Source organism: Lathamus discolor, unplaced genomic scaffold (assembly GCF_037157495.1).
Source record: "Lathamus discolor isolate bLatDis1 unplaced genomic scaffold, bLatDis1.hap1 Scaffold_82, whole genome shotgun sequence".
Taxonomy (NCBI): Eukaryota; Metazoa; Chordata; class Aves; order Psittaciformes; family Psittacidae; genus Lathamus; species Lathamus discolor.
In genome coordinates, this window is record NW_027069392.1 from 680,684 (window position 1) to 692,436 (window position 11,753).

General features: G+C 59.3%; 1 protein-coding gene and 1 long non-coding RNA gene across 2 annotated transcripts; one reads left to right on the forward strand and one right to left on the reverse strand.

Moving 5' to 3' along the window:
- Positions 1-5,270: 5,270 nt before the first annotated feature.
- On the reverse strand, positions 5,271-8,895 carry LOC136006951 (lutropin subunit beta-like). Its single transcript, XM_065664956.1, has 3 exons — positions 8,881-8,895; positions 8,389-8,625; positions 5,271-5,577 (listed from the first exon to the last, which is right to left on the reverse strand). The coding sequence occupies exons 1-3, from the start codon at positions 8,893-8,895 to the stop codon at positions 5,341-5,343; spliced, it is 489 nt and encodes a 162-aa protein (XP_065521028.1). The 3' UTR covers positions 5,271-5,340.
- A 1,760-nt stretch (positions 8,896-10,655) lies between these two features.
- On the forward strand, positions 10,656-11,676 carry LOC136006953 (uncharacterized). Its single transcript, XR_010609361.1, has 3 exons — positions 10,656-10,741; positions 11,464-11,500; positions 11,596-11,676. It is a non-coding gene; the product is annotated as an uncharacterized LOC136006953 (long non-coding RNA).
- Positions 11,677-11,753: the final 77 nt, after the last annotated feature.

The following is an 11,753-nucleotide window of genomic DNA, read 5'->3' on the forward strand; positions in this document are numbered from 1 at the left end:
CGTGTTTTGTGACCCACAGACTTTCTGTCAGTGAAGCTCTCTCACTGTATTTGAGTAAACTAAATGATGCTGCAGCAACTTCTTCTCTGTGCTCTGTCCTCACATGGCAGAAACGAAGGGAAATGAGATCAGCTTTCTGGCTGCTCCAGCTCTGGGACTGGCACAGGAACAGCTCTTGAGGAGCCCAAGGACCAGGGCTGTTGTGCTGGTGTGTGGAGATGGGATGGCACTGGGGCAGCTGCAGACCCCACAGGGTGTTGTGGGCAGGAGGGCAGGGAACACAGGGGTCCCTGCAGGGGACTGCCCTGCAATGGCACAGGCTGGGGCTGCCTGGCTGGGAGCTGCCCATGGGAAGGATCTCAGTGGGCAGGAGCTGGCCAGGAGGCAGCGTGTGCCCTGGCAGCAAGGCAGGACAGCAGCATCGCGGGCTGTATGACCAGGAGCACGGCAGGAGAACAAGGGAAGGGATGCTCTGGAATACTCCATCCACGTTTCAGATCCCCAGTTCAGGAACGCTACTGGCAAGAAGGAGTGGGTTTAGCAACAGCCCCTCAGGACAGGAGGGACTGGAGCACGGTGCCTGTGGGGATAGGCTGCGGGAGCTGGGCTTGTCCAGCCCGGAGGAGGGAAGGCTGATGGGGACCTGGGATCTTGGGAAGTGAAGGCTGCCGGGCACTGGCTGCCTGCAGCGGCAAGGAGGACATGGAGAATACAGAGCCAGGCTCCTCGCCATGGTGCCTGCTGAGAGGACAAAAGGAAAGGGGGGATAGTGACAGAGGAGAGGTTCAGCCAGGACAGAAGGAAACCTTGTTCCCCTAGGCTCAGGCAAGTGCTGCATCAGGTCACCCAGACAGGCTGTGCAGTCTCTGGCCTTGGGGATTTCCAGCTCAGACTGAATCAAGCCTTGAACCTCTTGCTCTGATCCTGTTCCTGATGGGCTGGACTTAAGACCTCCTGGGGTCCCTTCCAACCTCCCAGCCTCTGTTCTCTTATGATCCTACAATGAGGGGCTTATGAAGGGTCACAAAGATGCTCTAAGGGGTGGAGCACGTCTCTGGTGATGACAGCTGACAGAGCTGGGCTTGTTCAGCCTGGAGAAGAGAAGGCTCCAGGGAGACCTTACAAAGCCCATACCTAAACAGAGCTGACAAGAAATTTGGAGAGGGGGTGTTTGCAAGAACCCGTAGGGATAGGACAAGGGGGAATGGCTATAAACTGAAAGAGGGCAGATTTGTATCAGACATTAGGAAGGCATTGTTCCCCCGTGAGGGTGCTGAGGCGCTGGCACAGGGTGCCCAGAGGAGCTGTGGCTGTCCCATCCCTGGCGGTGTTCAAGGCCAGGTTGGACACAGGGGCTTGGAGCATCCTGCTCTAATGGAGCACTCTAAAACACACCCATAACAACCAGAAACACCACTGGAACACCTCAAAAAAAAACCCCAAACAACCTCACAACACCCAAAAGACACCCTAAAACATCTCCTGAGCCCCCAAAACTCCACTGGCATCCCCCAAACTCCGCATGTCCTTGCCCCCTCCCTCCTGTGATGCTGTGATCTTTGTCAAACCCTCACCCTAACCCTAAACCCTACCTATCCCTGACCTAAACCCCTGTTCCTGACCCTAACTCTAGCCGTCACATTTAATAATAATTTATAATTAAAATTATTATGCATTATCATAACAAGAAGGCTTATTTATCTATATTACAAATTATACACTCTAATAGAAATTCTTTTCTGCCCGGTAGGCCAATAACACCTCCGGCCATAGAAACTGAGGGAGTGTCCTGGGGGGGTGAGTGGACGAGCTGTGTGGATTGGTTTAAACCAGGACAGTTCTTTTTGGCACCCAACATGGGGCTCGAAGGGTTGAGATAACAACAGAGATGACCGGATTAATAGTCATTCGTCACAATGCTGATTTATTGGCTCTCAAAGGTGTTCCTCTTGATCTCACAGGTTCAGAGTGCTGTACATTACTTAGAGCCGGTATTTGCTGTGATAGTGTTTATCAAGTGTGGGGCTTGGGTTAAGGTTCAGGCTGAGGAAGTTGGGGCTGTTCAGCCTGGAGAAGAGAAGGCTGCGTGGAGACCTCATAGTGGCCTTCAAGTATCTGGAGGGGCCCTATAGGGTTGCTGGGGAGGGACCCTTTGTCAGGGACTGTAGTGACAGGACAAGGGGTAACGGGTTCAAACTTAAACAGGGGAAGTTTAGATTGGATCTAAGGAGGAAATTCTTTCCTGTTAGGGTGGTGAGGCACTGGAATGGGTTGCCCAGGGAGGTTGTGAGTGCTCCATCCCTGGCAGTGTTCAAGGCCAGGTTGGATGTAGCCTTGTGTGGGATGGTTTAGTGTGAGGTGTCCCTGCCCATGGCAGGGGGTTGGAACTGGATGATGTTGAAGTCCTTTCCAACCCTAACTATTCTATGCTTCTATGATTCTTGTTTCACTGTGCTTTATGGCAATGGCTTGTAATACGGGTGGGCTCCGGCAGCAGGGTGTGATGGCCGTGGCCGTGGACTTGTACCCGGCCGTCCCGCTGCTCTGCACCGCCCTGGCCCTTGTCCTCGCCTCCGTCTTCGTGAGGCTGCGGGGAGCCGAGGGGGAGCGGCCCCGGGAGCCGGCGGCGGCCGAAGCGGGGCCGGAGGCCAGGGAAGAGGCGGCTGCCGAGCAGCGGAGGAGGCGGCCGAGGAGCCGAGCCCCGCGGAGGGGCCGAGCCCCGCGGAGGGGCCGAGCCCCGCGGAGGAACGGAGCCCCGGGATGACCGAGAGCAGCCGCCCGCCGAGCCCCGGGAGGATGCAGGAGTCCCCGCAGCATCTCCCAGCAGGGCAGGGGAGGAAGAGCTGTGCCCAGGGAAAGAGAAGCTGGTGGTGGGAGAGCCGGCAGGCACAGCAGCTGCACCAGCCCCAGGGACAAGCACAGCAGCGTCATTGGAGAGTTCTGAAGGGTTCGAATGGCCTGTGGGTACCCTTGGGACCTGCCTGCTGGTTGTGATGGGGATCAGCCTGGTGGCACACACACAGAGGGTGTTCTACCCACGACCATTTTGTCTGATCTCAGAAGTTAAGCAGAGTCGGGTTTGGGTCTTGTCTGGGGTTAGACCACAATATGGGGGGAACGAGAGATCTTCCCCAAGGCTGGACAGCCGTGAGTGGCAGGGTGTGTGGGACAGGATGAGCAAGTATCTGGTCCACTGGGCCCCTCCAGTGCTGTGGAAGCATCGGAGATGGAAGGCGGCTCTATGGGGTCCCCAGCACCAAGCTGCAGAAACTGCTGAAGGGGACAGTGAATTATTTTGAGCCCGGTGGGCCATGACTCTTTAGGCCATCAGGGCAGAGATGCAACATAGAGATGGACTCATAATCGAGGGGTGGACTTAGCAATGGACACTATTGCCCAGGTTATTCACGAGTGTGAACACTGCACACAGCCTCTCCTGCTCTGAGAGACTGTAACAAGAGATGGAGCCTGACATCATGGACCAGATGGACTCAGCAGCTTTACATGGACTGGTCCATGCACTAAGAAATGATCTTTTTCTCTGTGTGTATGTAGATGTATATCTATATGTAAGAGTGATGGCATATTGAAGATGTGGGATCTGAGCATGACGTGAATGGTATGGAATAAGGGGTGGATAATGTCCTGGGTTGAGCAGCAGCAGTCATTTTTCTCCTTCTTAGCAGCTAGTACAGTGCTGTGTTCTGATTTTTGGCCTGGGCACAGTGCTGATAATGCCGATGTTTTCAGTTGCTGCTCGAATGTTTGGTCTGGCCAAGGACTTTGTGAGCCTCATGCTCTGCCAGGGAGGAGGGGAGGCTGGGAGGAAGCAGAGGCAGGACCCCTGACCCCAACTGACCAAAGAGGTATCCATAGCACAGCACGGCATGGCCAGGATGTAAGGGGTAGTTACTTGGAAGGGTGAGTTCACTGCAGGGTTGGACGAGGTCGGTGCTCGGCTGGGGGGAGTGGGGCGAGTTATCGGTCGGCTGGTGTTGAGGCGTTGTATTCTCTTCCCTTGTTATTTCCTTTGTCATTATTACCATCGGTGGTAGCAGCAGTGGTTTGTGTGATACCTCAGTTACTGAACTGTTCCTATCTCAACCCGTGGCGGTTCCATTCCTTTCCATTCCCCTCTCCGTCCCTCCGGGAGCAGGGGGAGGGCAAGAAGGGGGGCAGCGAGTGAAGGAGCTGCGTGGTTGGGTTTAAACCAGGACGCTCATAAAGCCCCCATAGAGCAGAGGGGGCGTGGCCTTGGCTGACCCCGCCCCCTGCGGCACTATACCGCCCCCTGCCGGACACACGGCAACCCGCTGCCTGTGCCCTCCCATAGCCACCCACAGAGACCCCATAGAGCCCCATAGCGCCCCATCGCGCCCCATAGTGCCCCATTGCCCCCCCTGCAGCATCGGGCTGGCGGCGCTGAGCGGGGTGGGCGCCTGCGTGGTGCTGAGCTCGCAGCTGGCCGAGCACATGGAGGCGGCGCTGGCATGGCTGTGGGCGCCGGTGCTGGAGCATGTGAGCGGCTGCGTGTGTCCAGTGGGGCAGCCCCAGGACCAGCAGGCACTCGTGCATAAGGTGAGCTCTGTAGGGTGTCAATGGGGGCACTTGTGGGTCCCAGCCCCACACTTATGGGTCCATCCCCCCGCCCCCCACCCCCAGGCCTTGGCGCTTATGGGGGCTTTGACATCCTGGTCTCCAATGCAGCCATGAACCCCAATATGTGCAGTGCCCTTGATGCCGAGGAGGAGGTGTGGGATAAGGTGTGACCCATAGATTCTCCCTTTTATAGCTGCCCTGTAGATCCACCCCATAGATCTGACCCATAGATCCTGCCCCTTAGATCTGACCCATAGGTCCTTCCCTATATATCCTGACCCATAGATCCTGCCCTATAGATCCTGCCCCATAGATCCTTCCGTATAGATCCTGCCCGATAGATCCTGCCCCCTAGATCTGACCCATAGATCCTTCCCTACATATCCTGACCCATAGACCTACCCCATAGATCCTGCCCCTAGATCTGACCCATAGATCCTTCCCTACATATCCTGACCCATAGACCTACCCCATAGATCCTGCCCCTAGATCTGACCCATAGATCCTTCCCTCTATATCCTCCCCGGTCCCCTCTCCCCCGAGAGCCTCTTTGCTGACCCCGCTCCCCGCAGCTCCTGCTGCCGGTCCCCCGCTGGCGTCCCGAGCAGACCCCCCCGTCCCATTGCGGCAGCCGAGCCCTCCGGGCAGCGGGAACCCCCCGCAGGGTCCCTTTATTGAGCCCCATCCCGCTGGGGTCCGGTACCGAGGGCAGAACCACTGCGGGCCGGGGGGGGGGATCCATCAGGGCGGCCCGAAGCCGGCCGGGGCCCCGCAGAAGGCCGGGCCCAGGCCCTGCACGGTGCAGTCGGCAGCGGCCATGGGGCAGCGGCCGCAGCGGCAGCCGAGGGCCACGGGCACCGGGACGGAGGCGTCGATGCCGGGCGGGCACCCCCCGAGCAGCCACCGCTCGTAGCGCAGCCCCTGGTACGTGCAGGCGGCCTGGGGCGGCGAGCCCAGCGGGCTGCGGTACACGGGCTCCTGCGGGGAGAGACCCATAGAGCCCCATAGACACACAGTACAGCCCCATAGACACACAGCACAGCCCCATAGAGCCCCATAGACACACAGTACAGCCCCATAGAGCCCCATAGACACACAATACAGCCCCATAGAGCCCCATAGACACACAATACAGCCCCATAGAGCCCAGCGGGCTGCGGTACACGGGCTCCTGCGGGGAGAGACCCATAGAGCCCCATAGACACACAGTACAGCCCCATAGACACACAGCACAGCCCCATAGAGCCCCATAGACACACAGTACAGCCCCATAGACACACAGCACAGCCCCATAGAGCCCCATAGACACACAGTACAGCCCCATAGAGCCCCATAGACACACAATACAGCCCCATAGAGACCCATAGACACACAATACAGCCCCATAGAGCCCCATAGACACACAATACAGCCCCATAGAGCCCAGCGGGCTGCGGTACACGGGCTCCTGCGGGGAGAGACCCATAGAGCCCCATAGACACACAGTACAGCCCCATAGAGCCCCATAGACACACAGTACAGCCCCATAGACACACAGCACAGCCCCATAGAGCCCCATAGACACACAGTACAGCCCCATAGAGCCCCATAGACACACAATACAGCCCCATAGAGCCCAGCGGGCTGCGGTACACGGGCTCCTGCGGGGAGAGACCCATAGAGCCCCATAGACACACAGTACAGCCCCATAGACACACAATACAGCCCCATAGAGCCCCATAGACACACAGTACAGCCCCATAGACACACAATACAGCCCCATAGAGCCCCATAGACACACAGTACAGCCCCATAGAGCCCCATAGACACACAATACAGCCCCATAGAGCCCCATAGACACACAGTACAGCCCCATAGAGCCCCATAGACACACAATACAGCCCCATAGAGCCCAGCGGGCTGCGGTACACGGGCTTCTGCGGGGAGAGACCCATAGAGCCCCATAGACACACCGTACAGCCCCATAGAGCCCCATAGACACGCAGTACAGCCCCATAGAGCCCCATAGACACACAATACAGCCCCATAGAGCCCAGCAGGCTGCGGTACACGGGCTCCTGCGGGGAGAGACCCATAGAGCCCATAGACACACAGTACAGCCCCATAGAGCCCCATAGACACACAATACAGCCCCATAGAGCCCCATAGACACACAATACAGCCCCATAGAGCCCAGCGGGCTGCGGTACACGGGCTCCTGCGGGGAGAGACCCATAGAGCCCCAAAGACACACAATACAGCCCCATAGAGCCCCATAGACACTCAATACAGCCCCATAGAGCCCTATAGTAACTCAATACAGCCCCATAGAGCCCAGCGGGCTGCGGTACACAGGCTCCTGCGGGGAGAGACCCATAGAGCCCCATAGTCACACAATACAGCCCCATAGAGCCCCATAGGCACTCAATACAGCCCCATAGAGCCCTATAGTAACTCAATACAGCCCCATAGAGACCTATAGACACTCAATAGCGCCCCATAGAGCCCAGCGGGCTACGGTACATGGGCTCCTGCGGGGAGAGACCCATAGAGCCCTATAGACACTCAATAGCGCCCCATAGAGCCCTATAGACAGTCAATAGCACCCCATAGAGCCCTGCTGGGACCCATAGAGCCTTATAGACACTCAATAGCGCCCCATAGAGCCCAGCGGGCTGCGGTACACGGGCTCCTGCGGGGAGAGAGACACAGAGCCCTGCTGGGACCCACAGAGCCCTGCTGGGACCCATAGAGCCCTGCTGGGACCCATAGAGCCCTATAGTAATTCAATAGCGCCCCATAGAGACCAGAGGGCTGCGGTACACGGGCTCCTGTGGGCAGAGAGACCCATAGAGCCCTGCTGGGACCCATAGAGCCCTATAGTAACTCAGTAGCGCCCCATAGCGCCCAGGGGGCTGCGGTACACGGGCTCCTGAGCATGGGGCGATGCTTGTAGAAGCCTGTGGAGCCCTAGAGTGACCCATAGAACCCACAGCGCCCAGCGGGCTGCAGGGCACCTGCTCCTGTGGGGGAAGGAATGATGGGGTGAGACAGGGGACCCCCCCATAGCACCCCAAATAACACCCCATAGCACCTCATAGTAACCTTAGAACCTTAGAGTAGCCCCGTAGCACCCAGTGGAGTGGATACACGGACCCCTATGGGGGAATGGATGAGATGGGGACCCCCCCCCGCCCCATAGCACCCCAAATAACACCCCATAGCACCCCATAGTAACCTTAGAACCTTATAGTAACCCCATAGCACCCAATGGACTGGACACACGGACCCCTATGGGGGAAATGGATGAGATGGGGACCCCCCCCACCCCATAGCACCCCAAATAACACCCCATAGCACCCCATAGTAACCTTAGAACCTTATAGTAACCCCATAGCACCCAGTGGACTGGATACACAGACCCCTATGGGGGGAATGGATGAGATGGGGACCCTCCCATAGCACCCCAAATAACACCCCATAGCACCCCATAGCAACCTTAGAGCCTTAGAGTAACCCCATAGCACCCAGTGGACTGGATACACAGACCCCTATGGGGGGAATGGATGAGATGGGGACCCTCCCATAGCACCCCAAATAACACCCCATAGCACCCCATAGCAACCTTAGAGCCTTAGAGTAACCCCATAGCACCCAGTGGAATGGATACACAGATCCCTATGGGGGGAATGGATGAGACGGGGACCCCCCCCCCCCCCATAGCACCCCAGTATCTCCCCACGACCCCATTCCCCCCTGTGTCCCCATACCCCCTAGCCCCTGCCCCACACCCCCTGCCCCGTGTCCTACCCGTGTCCTGCAGTAGCCCCCACAAGCTGTAGTTGTCACCGCCCGGCACTGGGGACACTCATCCTTCTCCAGGGCCACTGTCACGTTGATGGGGCGACACAAGGGGCGCTCGGCAGCGGCCCCCCTCCCCATAGGGTCCCCCACAAGCAACGGCCCCTCCAGCGCTATGGGGCTGCCTATGGCAATGGGGGTCCCCAAGGCGATGGGGGTCCCCGTCAGCAGCACCAGCACCAGCACCTATGGAGCAGCCCCAGAAGTGACCCAGAGATGCCGTTCCCCCTGCCCCACATCTGCCCCATTGATGGGAGTACCCATGGCCTCCGTCTGCCCTGTTGATGGGGGATCACCCTACCCCACATCTGCCCTATTGCTGAGGGACCTCATGGCTTCCTCCTGCCCCACTGATGTGGGTGCCCCTGCCCCACATCTGCCCCATGGAGGGGAGTACCCATCTTTCCCCTCCAGCCCCACAAGTGCCCCCCACACACTCACCTGTGGTCCCCCCATCCTGCTGTGGGGCTGACGCCACTGGGGGAACACCCTCTTTATCCCGCACCCCCACCCCCGTCTGCCCCCCAAGTCAAGGCCGGTCCCCCCCCTTCCACCCCCCCCCCCGTCCTTCGTGCCCCCGCATGTCCCTGCGTCCCCCCCATTACCCACAACCCCCCGCGGCAGCGTGTGACTGCCCCCCCCCCAATAGCGTCTATTTATAGCCCCATTTCTCACCCTCCCCCCCCCCTTGTATCCCACTTATGGGGCTGCCCCCCAAGTGTGGGGCAAGTCCATTTGCTATGGGAGGGTTAGAAGTGGATCTATGGGGCTGGTGCTGCCCCTTTCCCCCCCCACACACATGCAAATTCCCCCCTTTGCACCCCCATGGTGGGTGCTTATGGGGTGAGGAAGGAGTGGATGGGGGGGGGAGGGGCGGGGGGGGTGGGGGGTGGGGGAGGTGTGCAGCCGGGCCCGTCACTCACGGCAGCAGCCGCCATGGCCCCGACCGGGCTCCTGGGGCTGTTGTTGGGGCTGTTGCTGTTGGGGAGTGCGAAAGCGGAGGGGGAACCCCCTCCCCATGGTCGCCATGGCAACGGGGAGCAGCCCCATCGCGGTGGAGAAGAAGGGGGATCCCAGGGTCGTTATGGCAACGAGGGGGGTGACGGGGAACCCCCTGGTCACCAGTGTCACTCTAGCGATGGGGGGACCCACCGTCACCATGGCAACGGGGGTGGCGACGGCCGTGACCATAGGGAGCTCCGTTATCACCATGGCAACGGGAAGCAGCAGCATGCTGACAGCGGCAGGGAACCCCCCTCTCATCACCATTGCGACAGGGGAACCCCTCCTCATCATCAGCATGGAGACGGAGACCCCCATCGTCACCATGGCAACCTGGAACCCCATCATCATCCTCGTAGTGATGAAGACCATCAGCATCCCCGCCATGGGGACCTCCATCATCACCATGGCAACAAGGACCCTTCTGATGGTCCCCATGGGGAGGATGAAGGCCACAACCATGACAACCATGAGGGGGGGGATGAAGGTTCCAACCTTCATCCTCCTCCTCCTCAGGGCCACTCCAGCCACCTCAGTGATGATGAAGATGAAGACGAAGGCCACCATCACCATGGGGATGATGATGAAAGCCACCACCACCATGGCAACGAAGGCCAGCACCCCCACGGCCATGGTGACCCCCCCAGCTCCAAGGAGGAGGAGGATGAAGATGATGATGATGATGATGATGATGATGCCTCCTCCAAAGAGGATGAAGGTCAGGCCATGGGGTGTCAATGGGTGCTATAAGTGGTGGGGACACCCCAAATATAGGATGACACCCCCCATTACCACCACCCCATTAACAGGGAGTGAGGAGGAAGAGGAGGAGGAGGAGGAGGAGAATGAAGGCCGGTACCAGCCCGGCTCCATCTGCCGCTACTGCACCTTATGCAAGGTAATGGGGCGGGGGGGGAAACGACACAATCCTGATCCCCCCCTCTTTGGGTACAACGATGGGGGGCACCCCAAAAAGGGGGGACACCCGGGGGGAGGAGGCTGAGAACACAATGGGGGGTTCAGGGCATTAAAGTGGGGGTTGGGGGTCCCAAAGTGGGGCTCAGGACCCCCCGGGGGTGTCGGACTCCCTCTGACCCCCCCGATTTCCAGCGCTGCGAGCACTGCGGTCACTGTCCCTGTGCCGAGGGGGAGTCCTGCCCGCAGTGCGAGGTAACACCAACACCCCCCCCCCGCCCCATTGCTCTCCATTGGCACCCCTATTGATGCCCCCCTGTGCCCCCCCAGGGCTGCCAGTTCTGTTACCTGTGTCCCCTCCTGTGTGACACGGCCTGTCAGCCCGGTGAGACCCCCTTCACCCCAAAATACCCCCCAGGACCCCCAACACCCCCCCCCAAACCCCCTTCCAGCCCCATCGGGGGGGTCCAGAACCACCCTAAAGCCCCCCCGACACTCTGAGAGCCTCCAATACCCCAAGAGCCCCCCCGATTCATTTGGGGGTCTAACCCCCCAGATCCCCCCAACCCCTTCCCCCTTACCTCCATAGAAGAGTCCAGGACCCCCCTCAAACCCCTCCATTCACCCCCATGGGTGGTTCCAGAACCCCCCCCCCCCATCCCCATTTGGGAGGGTCCAAAACCCTCCTACACCCCCATAGAACCCCCCCAACACCCCATAACCTCCCCCAGACCCCACTCAAATACCTCCCCACCCCATGTCGGGGGGTCCAACACCTCCCCAACACCCCCTTAGACCCATAGCGGAGTCCAGGACCCTCCCACTTAAAATCCCCCTTCACTCCCATAAAGGGGTCCAAGACCCCAAACCCCCCCAAACCCCACAGGGGGGATCCCGGACCCCCAACCCACCCTCTCTAGCACCCACCAACCGTCTATAGCTCAGCCAGGGCCTCCCAAGCCCTCCTTTAGCCCCATTTGGGTGGTCCAAAAGCTCCCAAACCCCCATAAGGAGGTTCAAGACCACCCCCCCCCCCCCCCCCGAACCCTCCCCTTACACCCATTCTGGGGCTCCCCGACACCTCCTGACCCCACTTTTCCCTTCCAGGCAGCCTCGTGGATGAGCTCTCAGGGGCCTTCCTGCAGTAAGTGCCCCCCCCCCAAACCCCCCCCAACACCCCCTTGCCCCCGTTTTGGGGTGTCCCCTCCCCAATTTAACCCCCTTTGTGCCCCCATCCAGGTCCCTCTCCAGCTTCTTCGAGGTACCGGAGGCCTGAATGGATTTAGGGGGGGCTTTTTGGGGGGGTCACACATACCTCCCATTGCAGTCATTTGCCCCCCTGCATACCAACGTGCCCCCCAAAAGGGGGTGGGGGCTGGAAATAAAAGGTCTGAAGT

Excerpts from the sequence above, each read along its gene's own strand:
- LOC136006951 (XM_065664956.1), bottom strand. Across the intron at positions 5,578-8,388 it reads GGGGCTACTGCAGGACACGG|GAGCCCGTGTACCGCAGCCC; the intron begins GTAGGACACGGG and ends CTCTCCCCGCAG.